Source organism: Neoarius graeffei, chromosome 3 (genome assembly GCF_027579695.1).
Source record: "Neoarius graeffei isolate fNeoGra1 chromosome 3, fNeoGra1.pri, whole genome shotgun sequence".
Taxonomy (NCBI): Eukaryota; Metazoa; Chordata; class Actinopteri; order Siluriformes; family Ariidae; genus Neoarius; species Neoarius graeffei.
In genome coordinates this window covers 99,301,530-99,316,665 of record NC_083571.1, presented here as the reverse complement: position 1 = coordinate 99,316,665, position 15,136 = coordinate 99,301,530, and the positions used below count along the sequence as shown (strand labels likewise).

The 15,136-nt window shown below is 41.3% G+C and overlaps 1 protein-coding gene across 2 annotated transcripts in view; it reads left to right on the top strand.

The window, feature by feature from the left end:
• The window catches only part of gpcpd1 (glycerophosphocholine phosphodiesterase 1), an 87,937-nt gene that overhangs the window by 21,917 nt on the left and 50,884 nt on the right, over window positions 1–15,136 (top strand). For both annotated transcript variants that reach the window (XM_060917758.1, XM_060917759.1), the window contains 4 exons: window positions 5,592–5,633; window positions 5,722–5,845; window positions 5,946–6,177; window positions 6,502–6,664. In XM_060917758.1, the coding sequence (XP_060773741.1) occupies window positions 5,592–5,633; window positions 5,722–5,845; window positions 5,946–6,177; window positions 6,502–6,664 (561 nt within the window). The remainder of the gene's footprint in view (window positions 1–5,591; window positions 5,634–5,721; window positions 5,846–5,945; window positions 6,178–6,501; window positions 6,665–15,136) is intronic.

Sequence of the window (15,136 nt, the reverse complement as noted above, 5' to 3'; positions counted from 1 at the left end):
TAGTTACTATGTGGCTGTTTACTTTAGCTATGCAACATCTTACTCCCAGTTTATTTGCCATTTTAGAATTCTATTTTTATTTAGAGTTAATAAGACTTAGGAAATGTTTTTTAAACTAACAGTAGAACAAATGTTAAGGAGCACCGTATTTTTTGTCTTTTTTTTATCTTTTGCTTTGTGTTTTTGTTTCTTTACAAAATTTTCAACCAAGGTAGGCTCACACTGTCCTTTTTTTTTTTTTAAGGTTTGTAAGGCTTTTTTTAATTATTGTTTGTGCCATGATGTGTGCTCCAGTGCTAATTACCTGCACGATGTAATACCATTGATTGATTGATCGATTGATTGATTTTGTTTTATTAACACTGACTGTCTTGAGGCTTTTTGAAAAATGCCTTTAGGTTAATTCTTTTCACACAAAGATTATTTACGTTGTAATTACCATATCCTGTATGTACAGCATAAACACTTAAAGGGGAACTGAAATAATTTTTAAACTTGCTTTATTTCTTAATTAACATGTTATTCAATTACGTTTTCGGTTTTATTAACCTTATATCGTGACTCGTATTGGCATATTATATGACGCTTATCAGCCTTTTCGGTTTTTAGCCATGTTGAATTTAGTTCGTTTGGTCCACGGCAGGCGTCGCTTATCTGCGCGATCTTCACAAAACTTGGGCGAGACTTCAAACGTGAAGTGTCAGCGCCGCCATTTTGAAAACTGTTTACACAGTGGCCAGATCGCCATATCATTCCAATTTAGATTAATTTCGAGATTATGCCAGCTTCATCAGTGATGGAGTGTCAATCCAGTCACTGGGGGTGAATAAGCATACTCTTGGTACCGGTCCCAAGCCCGGATAAATTGGAGAGGGTTGCGTCAGGAAGGGCATCCGGCGTAAAACTGTGCCAAACCTAACATGCGGATTGAAAAGAGACCAGGAGTTGTACGAAAGGCTGGAGACCAAAGAAGGAGAGAAAGACCTGTACAGACTAGCTAGGCAGAGAGACAGGGAAGCGAGGGATGTACAGCAGGTAAGAGTGATGAAAGATGTAAATGGAAATGTGCTGACAAACAAAGAGAGTGTATTAAGAAGGTGGAAAGAGTACTTTGAGGATTTATTAAATGAGGAGAATCCATGAGAGAAAAGGTCAGATTCGTTGGAGACAGCAAGTCAGGAAGCAGAGTTGGTTAGTAAGGATGAGGTGAGGGCAGCCATGAAAAGAATGAAGACTGGGAAAGCAGTCGGACCAGATGGCATCCCGATTGAGGCTTGGAGATGTTTGGGTGAGACGGCTGTGGAGTTCCTAACGAGATTGTTTAATAAGATCCTAGAGAATGAGAAAATGCCAATTGAATGGAGAAAGAGTGTGCTAGTCTCAGTATACAAGAATAAGCGAGATGTACAGAGCTGCAGTAATTACAGAGGAATAAAATTGATGAGCCACACCATGAAGCTATGGGAAAGGGTATTGGAGGTGAGATTGAGAAGGGAGGTAGCAATCTGTGAACAGCAGTACGGGTTTATGCCAAGGAGGAGTGCATCGGATGCAATTTTTGCTCTAAGAATGTTGATGGAGAAGGCCAGAGAAAGCTACATTGTGTGTTTGTAGACCTGGAGAAGGCATACGATAGAGTGCCGAGAGATGAGTTATGGTATTGTATGAGAAAGTGTGGAGTGAAATGAGATGTATCTTAGAGCAGTGCAAGACATGTATGAGAACAGTGAAACAGCAGTGAGGTGTGCAGTTGGAACGACTGAATAGTTCAAGGTGAAGGTGGGACTCCATCAAGGATCTGCTTTGAGTCCTTTCTTGTTTGCCATAGTGATGGATAGCTTGACGGACAAAGTGAGGCAAGAGTCACCATGGAACACGATGTTTGCAGATGATACTGTGATATGTGGTGAAAGTGGAAAGGAGGTTGAGTTGGGTTTGGAGAGATGGACGGATGCATTGGAACAAAGAGGAATGAAAGCGAGCAGGAGCAAAACAGAATACATGTGCATCAGTGAGAATGGGGATGAGAGTGTAGTGAAGATGCAAGGAGCAGACGTAAAGAAAGTTGGTGAATTCAAGTACCTGGGGTCAACTGTGCAGGAAAATGGGGGCTGCGATAGTGAGGTGAGAAAGAGAGTGCAGGCAGGGTGGATCAGTTGAAGGATTTCGGGAGTCATTTGTGATAGGAAAGTCCCAGCAAAAGTGAAAGGTAAGCTGTATAAGAGAGTAGTGAGACCAGCTGTGATGTATGGATTGGAGACCGTACCCTTAACGAAGAGACAGGAGGCAAAGTTGGAGGTGGCGGAGTTGAGGATGTTAAGGTTTGCGATGGGAGTGACAAGGTTGGACAGGATAAGGAACGAGCACATCAGAGGGACAGCACATGTGGAGAGCTTGGGAATTGAGCTAAGAGAGATGAGATTGAGATGGTATGGGCACATCCTGAGAAGAGATGCAGAGCATGTTGGAAGGAGAATGTTGAGGATGGAGCTTCCAGGCAAACGAAAACGAGGAAGGCCAAAGAGGAGATACATGGATGTGGTGAGAGAGGACATGAAAGTGGCAGGTGTGGTAGAGAAGGATGTGGAGGACAGGGAGCAATGGAGATGAAAGATCTGCTGTGGTGACCCCTAATCGGGAGCAGCCAGAAGAAGAAGATCAGTGATGGAGTGTCAGTCCTGTGTGCTGTGGGGCGTGCACCTGAAAAGCGCGCCTTGGGCTGCGTGCACGCCGAGTGGACTCCAGCACGCATGTCGTGAACAAGGCACACCTGAGCTCAATTAAGGAACTATGTGTTTTGCCTGTTGAAGGACTGTGCTGATGCATTTGAATCGCGAAGTATTACAATACACATTACCGAGACTTTGTACCCGTTGTCTTGCTTTCCTGTTTCATGATCCTTGTGCCTGGTTCTTGTCCTTGCTTAGCCTTTGATGTACTGTTTGCGCCTCGACTGACCCTTTTGCCTGTATTCTCGTTTTTGATCTAGCCTGCCGGTTTGGATTGTTTGCCTGTGTATATATTTGTCTCACTGTATATATATTCTGCACTTTATTAAACTGTATACTTCTGCACATACATCCGCCTCCCTCGCATACGTGACATGGAGATTATTCCATACGACTTCGAACCAACGTGGAGGAGAGAAGAGTTGGAAAGACGACAGGATAAGGACTAGTCCGTCACGCTGGTATTTACGTCATTACTGTCACACAATGAAAACGTGCCAGATCAGGCGGCTGGTGGGTTTTCAAAATAATAAATACATGCATGTATTTTTGTGATAAATACATCTTGTACTGAGCGTATTTCCCACATAATCCTCACTAAGGTTTTGGACAGCACTACAAAATGGCGTCCCCACTATATATAGTGCCCTATATAGTGAGTAGGGAGCAATTTCGGACACAGGGAAAACTTCCGGCTTGATTACGTCAGCATTCGAAGGAGGGTGCACGCATGTCTTTTGACAACATTGGCAGATGTTGGTCACTTTGATTTCCGCTGTACATTTTACTTCCGTCCTACGATGTCTCGCACAGGTCTCATCAAATCTCATTTACAGCCATTGCTTTGACATATGGACTGATATATCACATAGCATATTTCAAACACTCATAACTTGCTATAGCAGTGACAAAATAGCTGTCAGAAATGCATTCCTACATTTTATAAAATGAGAAATAGAATTTTGATGATAAATTTGCCTTCAGTTCTCCTTTAATAAGCTAGACTATATTTCATGCCAAGTTTGTCATCTACAAATATTTGGAGGCATTCCTAGTGCAGCGCATTCACAGTTTGTCATGTGAGTTTACAGATTTTGTCATTTAGTTCTGTCAACGTATCGTTGCATTTACAACCCCGATTCCAAAAAAGTTGGGACAAAGTACAAATTGTAAATAAAAACGGAATGCAATAATTTACAAATCTCAAAAACTGATATTGTATTCACAATAGAACATAGACAACATATCAAATGTCGAAAGTGAGACATTTTGAAATTTCATGCCAAATATTGGCTCATTTGAAATTTCATGACAGCAACACATCTCAAAAAAGTTGGGACAGGGGCAATAAAAGGCTGGAAAAGTTAAAGGTACAAAAAAGGAACAGCTGGAGGACCAAATTGCAACTCATTAGCTCAATTGGCAATAGGTCATTACCATGACCGGGTATAAAAAGAGCATCTCGGAGTGGCAGCGGCTCTCAGAAGTAAAGATGGGAAGAGAATCACCAATCCCCCTAATTCTGCGCCGACAAGTAGTGGAGCAATATCAGAAAGGAGTTCGACAGTGTAAAATTGCAAAGAGTTTGAACATATCATCATCTACAGTGCATAATATCATCAAAAGATTCAGAGAATCTGGAAGAATCTCTGTGCGTAAGGGTCAAGGCCGGAAAACCATACTGGGTGCCCGTGATCTTCGGGCCCTTAGATGGCACTGCATCACATACAGGCATGCTTCTGTATTGGAAATCACAAAATGGGCTCGGGAGTATTTCCACAGAACATTATCTGTGAACACAATTCACCGTGCCATCCGCCGTTGCCAGCTAAAACACTATAGTTCAAAGAAGAAGCCGCATCTAAACATGATCCAGAAGCGCAGACGTCTTCTCTGGGCCAAGGCTCATTTAAAATGGACTGTGGCAAAGTGGAAAACTGTTCTGTGGTCAGACGTATCAAAATTTGAAGTTCTTTATGGAAATCAGGGACGCCGTGTCATTCGGACTAAAGAGGAGAAGGACGACCCAAGTTGTTATCAGCGCTCAGTTCAGAAGCCTGCATCTCTGATGGTATGGGGTTGCATTAGTGCGTGTGGCATGGGCAGCTTACACATCTGGAAAGACACAATCAATGCTGAAAGGTATATCCAGGTTCTAGAGCAACATATGCTCCCATCCAGACGACGTCTCTTTCAGGGAAGACCTTGCATTTTCCAACATGACGATGCCAAACCACATACTGCATCAATTACAGCATCATGGCTGCGTAGAAGAAGGGTCCGGGTACTGAACTGGCCAGCCTGCAGTCCAGATCTTTCACCCATAGAAAACATTTGGCGCATCATAAAACGGAAGATACGACAAAAAAGACCTAAGACAGTTGAGCAACTAGAATTCTACATTAGACAAGAATGGGTTAACATTCCTATCCCTAAACTTGAGCAACTTGTCTGCTCAGTCCCCAGACGTTTACAGACTGTTGTAAAGAGAAAAGGGGATGTCTCACAGTGGGAAACATGGCCTTGTCCCAACTTTTTTGAGATGTGTTGTTGTCATGAAATTTAAAATCACCTAATTTTTCTCTTTAAATGATGCATTTTCTCAGTTTAAACATTTGATATGTCATCTATGTTCTATTCTGAATAAAATATGGAATTTTGAAACTTCCACATCATTGCATTCCGTTTTTATTTAGAATTTGTACTTTGTCCCAGCTTTTTTGGAATCGGGGTTGTAAATTGTAGAACTTTAAAATGGAAAAGTCTTCAGTTTGTAATATAGCTCTGCCCTGGGGATTCCTCTTTTGTAGATGTGCAGTTATGGCAGATGAAAATGATGCTAACACAAGGTTTGTCTTACAGAATCGGACCATGTAATTGATGACGGGCAGTTTGGATTCTTTAGTAAGTTGTATATAATTCAACTGCCATAAGTTGTGTGACTTTGTCAGGTTGTTTCAACTTGGTGCTAAAGTAAGGTGTTCCCATGCAGATGGTGTTGAATGTGTGGACTCTGGCTGGCTGACATGTCAGACAGAGATCCGTCTACGTCTCCATTACTCTGTAAAGCCACCAGTGTCCATTACCAAGAAGAAATTCAAGACCTCTCGCTTTAGGTACTGTTCTTTCACAGAGAGAATATTTGGTGTGTGGGGTTGTTTTTTTTTTGTTTTTTTTTTTGGAAGTGTGGAATTTTAAGTTTATTATGTACTCTAGACTGAAATTGATGCTGGAGGGTATTGAAGAGGAAGATGATTATGATGAGAGCCCTTCATCCTGGCACAAGATGACCACCACACTAGAGATTAGTATGATCAGTGATGGTTGCTATAAGTCCCGTCACTCCCAGCCAGAGTGTGGTTACGCTCTGGAGCCATCGCAGTGGACTGAGTACAGTATTCACACTATGGAACCTGACAACCTTGAGCTTGTGTTTGAGTTTTTTGAGGTATGTATTATTGATTTATAGGCTTCTAATAAATCTTGACTTTGAACCCAGTGTTACCTCCACATTTGTTAGCTGTATCTCTCCTTTCTGTTTTGTTCGTGTAGATGGAGTTTTTATATATCTCTTTTCAAAGAATTGCTTTAAAGAAAGCTCAAAATTTGGGGCGGGGGGAGCAATTTGATATTCCCAGTTTTGGGAGGATTGTCCACTTAAAATCATTATCCGTAGTGCTCATTGAAGCACAAGCTACTGTACTTAGTTGAAACAAGGAGTGGTGGTGTTGCTGCAGTTATGTGACTCAGTGTTCCTATGTTTACTCTCTAGGAGGATCTAAGTGAAAAGGTCGTTCAAAGTGACGTCCACCCAGGTCATGTTGGCACTGCCTGCCTCTTATCATCTTCCTTTCTGGAAAATGGCAAAGATAGTGGAGTGGTTACCCTCCCAATCATGGGCAGAAATTCCAGGCAGACCATTGGCAAAGTCAGAGGTATGCTTTAAAACATGTTCAGCAGCAGTGCAATGCATAAAATCATGCAGATACGGGCCAGCAGCTTTGGGTAATCTTTGCATCAACCATCAGAATAGCGGGGGGAAATGTGATCTCAGTGATTTTGACCATGGTATGCAGGGTTCTCCACTTTTAAAAAATAAAAGGTGGTGGCATGGGTTTGGGGGCCTGCTTAGGCCCCCAACGGGGTCCAGGAGGACAAAGTCCCCCTGAAGCTGACGGACTTTGGGCTTTTTTGACTGTGAAACTGGCCAATAAATGGATAGGAAATGCTAAATCATTGTTAAAATCATTTTACAAAAAATTAACACATTCTTACTGTACATATCTTTATTGTCAATATGAGACTCATTTGACATTTCAGTTGAGACTGATGCGCCTGTTGCGCATTCCTGAGTTAATATTTTTTTTCTGTGTGTGAAAAATAAATGAACTTCCATGCATAAACAAAATACCCAATTACAATAAATGCATACTTTTTTTACAATACACCTAATGCTAATTGGGTGAAACCACTCCGATCAATGTACGAGCTGGTGCGCGTGCCCGAGACTGGCACTACAAAGCCACCCCGGCCTCCGTAGTTTGGATCCTTTGACCCAGGAACCCGGAAGTCCTGCAGTAAACAACCATAGTGAAGCAACGGGAAAATGCAGCTCTCACCTACACAATCGCAGATACATAAAAATATAAGACCTGAACTTCACTAGTGTGTGTGTGTGTGTGTGTGTGTGTGTGTGTGCTGTTATATGATTACTGTAACAGTGTATGGTCAGAAAAGACGATAGATAAGTGTAACCATTGCACAGTAACACTACAAGCAACCTGCGTGTGCACCCGAAAAGTTGTTTAGCTGCTGACTAGCTGCAGCTTGTAGCTTCCAACGTTACTGTGTCAGTATAGTGTAATGTGGTGTGGTGTAGTGTAACGCAGGGATGGACCTCAATCTGCAGAGTTCTGTGTCACAATCTGTATGCAGCTGGCCAGATATATTTTTTTTTCTATTGCAGTCGCGTGGCCACTTCAGGTAGCCCCGTATGCATTTGTTTAATGGTCTTCTGCGTGTTAAATTGTTACAAAATTATAATAAAGTGAATACTTTTACGCTTTATTTGGTGTATACTGATGAAGTTACCCCCCCCCCCCCCCCCCCTTCTTTTTTTTTTTGGGGGGGGGGGCAAGGGAAAGGTGGCAGGCCAGAATTATAACATGGTGGTGCGCCACTTTAAAAGTGCCCGTGGAGAACACTGGCATGATTGTTGGTTCTAGACAGGCGTTGAGTATTTCTATAACTGCTGATCTCAGTTCAATTATTTCAATAATTATTTAGTTATTTGTGTAGCGCTTTTTACAATGGAAATTGTCACAAAGCAGCTTCACAGAACTATATAAATTGCAGATATAAATTTTACTTGTATGAGTTTGTAAATGTATCCCAAATGAGCAAGCCAGAGGCAAGGTGGCAAGGAGAAACTCCCTGAGACGACATAACGGAGAAACCTTGAGAGGAACCTGACTCAAAAGGGAATCCATCCCCATCTGGGTGATACTGGATAGTGCGATTTTATAAATAACTCGCTTCTGTAACTGTGTGTGTGTGGTGTGTTATAGTGCTGCACTCATCCATGATGGCAGCATATCTGTATGTGTGTGTTGATTGAGTGAACTTTGTTTTGTTTATCTGTTTGTGTAGAATATTTTTGCTTGAATTTTTTTACCGGATTAAAATTATGGATCAGTTCAACACGCTGTCTGTGGGACTCTTAAGTGAAATGAGGCTTACTTGCCGGTTCTGGGTCGTGCTGTCCGGTTTCGCTTGTCAGAGCTGGAGTACTGGGAAGCAGTTTATCTCTGTCTTTTTTTTTTTTTCGTATACCATACAATTATACAAAACAATCACAATACAACTACACAAAAATCAAACACAACAGTGAATTTAAAATTGAGTGAAAAACCAAAATTAACAGTGAGGAATAATGTGTATATGGAGGTGTGTGTGTGTATGTATGTGTGTGTGTGTGTATATATATATATATATATATATATATATATATATATATATATATATATATATAAGGAGTAGTACTGACTTACTGTTGGACCGGGGAGATGGAGGCTAGATTGCAGAGAAGGAGGGTTCCAAAAGAAATTAGAATTATTATCTTTATGTAGGGGGGCGGCACGGTGGTGTAGTGGTTAGCGCTGTTGCCTCACAGCAAGAAGGTCCGGGTTCGAGCCCCGTGGCTGGCGAGGGCCTTTCTGTGCGGAGTTTGCATGTTCTCCCCGTGTCCGTGTGGGTTTCCTCCGGGTGCTCCGGTTTCCCCCACGGTCCAAAGACATGCAGGTTAAGTTAACTGGTGACTCTAAATTGACCGTAGGTGTGAGTGTGAATGGTTGTCTGTGTCTATGTGTCAGCCCTGCGATGACCTGGCGACTTGTCCAGGGTGTACCCCGCCTTTCGCCTGTAGTCAGCTGGGATAGGCTCCAGCTTGCCTGCGACCCTGTAGAAGGATAAAGCGGCTAGAGATAATGAGATGAGATGAGAACTTTATGTAGGATAATAATAAGAGAAATAAGAATAGGAATAATTTGATTAGCTGACTGATTATACAGATTGCCTGGGCACCCAAGTATGACCACGGTGTCATCCCGTCCCCGCACAGGATATACCACAATGAGACAGCAGAGGGAAGGCCCTGCGTGCTAACCAGCCCACGGCCCCCAGCACCCCCCTCACCCCTCACGACCCACCACACCTCAACTCCAGACCATCACGCAACACGCCATATTTGTCCTATGTAAGAATGTAAATGGCTATATTGTGGGCTTTCTCTAATGTATTGCATTAAAAGAAGTGTGCGCGCAGGGTGAGTCTCCGCCCAGATTTCCCCCTGCACGCCACAAGAACCCTGCGTGCTCCTAGATATATACCTCCTCTAAATTGTGTTAGCATTAAAAGAAGCGAGGCGTGCAGTGAAACACCTGCAGAGGCATCTGCATGCACGCCTCGCTTGCCCTAGTCTATTTGTTGTTCTTGGTTATTGGTAGATGTATGATGTATGCAATCTAATATGTAGTGCATTTAAAAGAGAATAAGGCGTGTTGCGTATTGCCAGGAAGAGGTATGTGTGCGTGCGTGCAAAGGGCAAGTGCGCAGCGGGGGCCCAGAACCCATGAATACCCCACAGCACCGACCAACACCGGTCCCACATGGCAACCCGACAGGACCAGGCCGCCCAAGCCACCCATGGGGCTCAGGCAGAACAGGGATGAGTGAAGTAGAGGGAGGCAAAGAGAAAGAGAAGGGAGGAAAGGAGAGGGGAAAAAATTGTAAACCAAAAAAATAATAATTAAAAAAAGAGGGGAGAGGGAGATTATATGTATATATTAGTGCTGTCAAAGTTAACGCGATAATAACGCGTTAACGCGATCTCAATTTAACGTGATTAAAAAAATAGTGCCGTTAACGCAAATTCTAATTTGGCCCTGCGAGTCACCCGTAGTTCCTGCTGAGGCTTGTCGCGCACTGCGTTTAACTACCAACAGGTTTACCGTCCAAACGAGATCACATGGGATTACCTTTCACAGGTGAGACTGGAAAAATACTTTTCAATACTTTTCCTTCAGTCTTCGGTTTCCCAGCTCATCTCCACCGGGTAGGTGTAGAGTTATAAGCAGTGAGAATTAGATAATACAGTGCCACACTATGATGAACGTTTTTGAACGCATGATGAATGTTTTTATTTTTGTTATCTGTTTTTTTCTTCTTTTATGGCAAATACTTCTCTTCAAAAGAAACTAATGAAGAGTAAAATAAAACTTTTTTATTTTCACAGTGATATGCACTTTATTTTTCATCCCTTGGTTTTCGCATCTAATATGGAAGTTATGGATGTCAGTGGCTGTGACAAGACGTGTTATGCTCTGCAATAAAAAAAACATTGATATGAAGCAAGCCCATTCACTTTTTTATGCTGATTAAGAGAATTACAATGGTTTTTCATGTGACAAAAATGTGCGATTAAATTGCGATTAATCGCGAGTTAACTATGACAGTCGTGACATTAATCGCGATTAAATATTTTAATCGCTTGACAGCACTAATATATAATATATAAATAAGGGTGATTCTTAGACTACGGGCACTTTTATGTCCTTTGATCATATTTTATGAAAGAAAGAAAAAAAGGGAAATTTCACACCTTTATAGTTATCTTTACAATGAGAGTGTTTTAAGAAATTTGTACTGGTAGTGTATGATGACTTTTTCACCTTTTTCAACATCATTATATATGCAAATGTTGCTGTTTTGTGGTTGTCCCACACCCAGACTTTTGATCTTCAATGATAAAAATTAATTGTAAAAAAAATGTTTTTTCTAATGTTTTAAAATGTCACTGAATGAAGTATCAGTAAAATAATCAAAACATAATTGGGGTATTCGAGGTCATTCAACTGTTTTGTGTTTTTTTTTTTTTTAACCAAATGTAGTTGTCCCACACTATTGCTGCAATTTCCACCACAACACTGTAATGTCCCTTTAAAAGGTTTGTATGAAAGATTGTTTGGGTAGTTTCTGTGGAGATGAACAGTGACACCAGAGAACATGTCTGATATGGAGGGAATTTTGACTTCATCCATCAACTTTTGAAGAAAAGCTAAGGTAAATATAGCTTGAAATGAAAATATTTTTATTGCATGTAATTTCCAAACATGCCGTAACGTCAACTGAGTTTGTAAATAAGTTGTTTTTTTAACGCACATAGATGTATTTTGCGTGCACAAAATGCTAGATACCACTTCTTAGCTAATATAAGATGTTAGCGTAGATTTTTCCTCAAAAAACTGTAGATTGTAATTTCTACCACCGTAATTTCCACCACATTGCATTCTTGGGTGGAAATTACAATGGTGTGGTGGAAATTACATTTATGCATGCAGGCGAAATTCTTAGATCCCCATACACTGCCTTTGCTCTCTCACACACTCATCTCATGCTCTCCCCACACATTCAGCCTATGCACACACTTCACACACTCAGTCTACTCTTCCCCCATCACATCCTGTCCATGCTCTCCCACATCCACATCACTGAATGCTCTCTCACACCACAGACACGCATAGACCCCAACTACCTCATGCCCCTTCACATTACCCCACTCATAGCTCACTTCTCACTGACACACACAAAGTTCATGGTGCCCATCGCATCCAGTATAGTCCATGTTGTCCCACACACTCCATCTCCCTTTCACAGAGAGCCCATGTCCAGGCCAACCACCACGGCAGTGTACCCTCACTCTCTCACACACACACACACGCTCCTCGCTTAGCTCAGAAAACTGTGAGTAATCAGAATGTTTCAATATCTCATCCAAATGTCTTCAGGTTTACTTGATTGCAAGTTCACATGATGGCTGTGTTGTGATGTTTTCTTTCTTTATTGTGAATACTGTTCCCAGCCCAATGACTTGTGTTCTCATTGTGACAACTCCAGCCGCCGCCTTATTTTGTTTGTTTGTTTGTTTGTTTGTTTGTTTGTTTGTTTGTTTTTAGTGTTCCTGATTAACCATTCACATGCCAACAATGGTCATGCTCTCTTGGCCAACAATGGTCATGCTCTCAGGACAAACCTCCCTCTCTCTGTGTTCAGAATACTTTTCATGATACTGTCAAGACTACTGTTTGTGAACGGTTTCAAAATACTGTTCATGTTGTATGCAATATATGATATGAAATGTATATGAAGTTGTCTTTTTAAAAAGAAAGGTTCAAACATACTAAATGAATTTGTTGAATGGAATTGGGTGCTTCATAAAGTTTTAAAATAAAAGTTTAGTTTTTCTATGGGGTCCATTTATTGTAATTTCCACAACAACCAGTAATTTCCACTACGCCTAGTAATTTCCATCACCCCATTTCTTTTTAAACAAATAGTTACAAAACTCTAATCACTCATTAAAAACATCTGCATAATTTATGAGGTAATGTTCCACTTCAAGTAAAAACACAAGTAGTTACTCCTTGAAGTGTATCTAACCATTCCAATGTTATATCTCAGGTTGTGGTGGACGTAAGATTCGTGTTTGGTCCTCATCACAATTAATTTTCCTAATCCATAAATTCATGGGAATTACAATATAGGCATAAACTGCTAAAACTATATATGAAATTGGTCTTCCAGTGAAAAGAAATGATGTGTATCATACTATTTTAAAATACATGACAAATATTTACGTGATGGAAATTACATTTGTGCAAGGGGAGTCGGGAAATCTGTTAAAAATCACCAACTTGTCTTAGAATATCAGTGTGTTCTCTTATGAACCATCAAACTAGACTAGTTGTGTTTACCTATCCCAGTGTGACAATTTATATTTTCACACTTTTTTCCCCTTCAAGTTCACAAGGCCAATAGTGCCCATAGTTAAAGAATCACCCATAAACATAATAGTAAAAATAATAAGCGAAGTGCGCAACGCTTGTACGCATGCGCGGCTTTTCTAGGTCAACTATTTCGGCTACCAAACGAACTACCGAGGCGCTGAAGTTACTATAGGAAGACAGGTAGCGGACCGTGAACTTTAAAGCTTTATAGCGATTGGCTTAAAGACCTTAAGCCTTAAGTGAATTGTAAAACTATGACCGGTGCACACTGTGCTTTTTACCAGTGTACTAACGGAAGTTATAAACTTAAGCGGTGGAAGAAAACACAAAATTGTACTGGGCCTACATCTGAAGACGGGTCATGTAAATGTGAACCTCCGTTTGTTTTGATTACATTTCCAACTGAAAAAAAAGACCCAGAAGGACGTAAAAGATGGCAAAAAGTTGTTTGTTCAGATATTTAGTTTGTCATTTATTTTTGGCAATTCTACCAAAATATTACGTAGTTATTATGCAGAAAAGGCCTACAGGTTTACCACATCTTTCCATCTTACTGTAATATCGCCCACCTTCGTGTCCCATAATAAGGGCCATATAGATTATAGTCAGGAGGCCTACAGATTAAAGCAGGCTTAGATTACTTTATATAATTAACAGTAGATGTATTCATATATATATATACATGTATGTGTGTGTATAGTCTAGACAATGTAGGCCTAAGATAAAACGCACGGTAAGTTCTGGACTGATGCTGCATAGGCAAGGGCAACCAGTTCTTCTTTACGTTTTGCCCTAGTGCCAGTCGTGGTCTTGGTTGTCACAGGCAGTCCACGACGACTGCAAAACCGTTTCAAATCGTCAACTTTCCAAAGTTTAAACTGATCTAAATCGTAGTTATCAATACTGCTTTCCGCCATTTTGAAGTGCTGTTTGGTAGCCAAAAAAATTAGCGATCCCATAATGCACTGCGCAGGCTGAGATTCGCAATTCACTTATTGTTCCAGCTACCATCCGCCGCCCTATTATATATAGCTATTTACATGTGGATGTAAAGTTGTGAGTTGGATCTCAGGCGCAGAGGGTCAGGTCATAACTGTAAGAAGGTGATGAAGGGTGACCAAGGGGAGGGTGTATCCTGAGTGTTAAGTTTGGAGTAGATATATTGTCCAATGATGTATAATCCGTGAACAAATTTTTCCAGTGAGTGATGTGTACAGTATTCCTTGATTTCCAGTTCATGAGGATTGTTTTCTTGGCGATAGTCAGTGCTACTAGCAGCGCTACTAGCATGAGGTGCTTATATTGATAGCGGTTGTATCACCAAGTATATATAGGGAAGGGGTTGCTGGGATGTGACCGCCAAGAATGGTAGAAAGTAATTCTGTGACGCTTAACCAAAACCTGTTGATTGAAGCAGTTTATCTCTGATGGCCCAATTGTCCTCATGATAAAGATTCAAGTCTCTGGATCACTCTCTGGTGGATCTTAGAGCCAGTTCCCGCCAGAGCTGGATTGCTAAGACGTCGCTTTTTGATGGGTTCCATTTCTGTATATCTACCTCATTGCTTCACTGGGCTTGTCTTCCTGTTTACAGCTAGCATCAGGGCGTCATCTCATGCAGGAGAAATAAACAAGATTGGATTTTAACGGCACTGAGTTAATTCTGGCTCTGTATTTCTTCTGCGTCTTTGCTGTTTTATCTGACTGAAAGGTCAGATGGCAATGAACTTTACACTGTTGCTCTTTGCTACGCTCTGTTTGTTAACTGTGGGCGCCAATGGAAATGGCTCTCATTGGAATGACCACTCCAAACCAGTATTTCCAGTCCTGGGTGCAGCATTCTGGAGAACGTGCACGTCTGGTTGTGCGTTAAGCGCAGTATAAATGTCAAATCGTTTCCCCTACCCCTACTCCTTTCCTCAGACGCTGTCAACTTGGTTCGTTTGATCAGTGTTATGGCTCTTCAAAACAATTTAAAAATTTCTTTGTGTTCTTCATGGGTTTGTACCAAAAGTCAATAATTCCAAGAAATCTTACAGTAGATCACTTGGGCAGAGGTGGCTG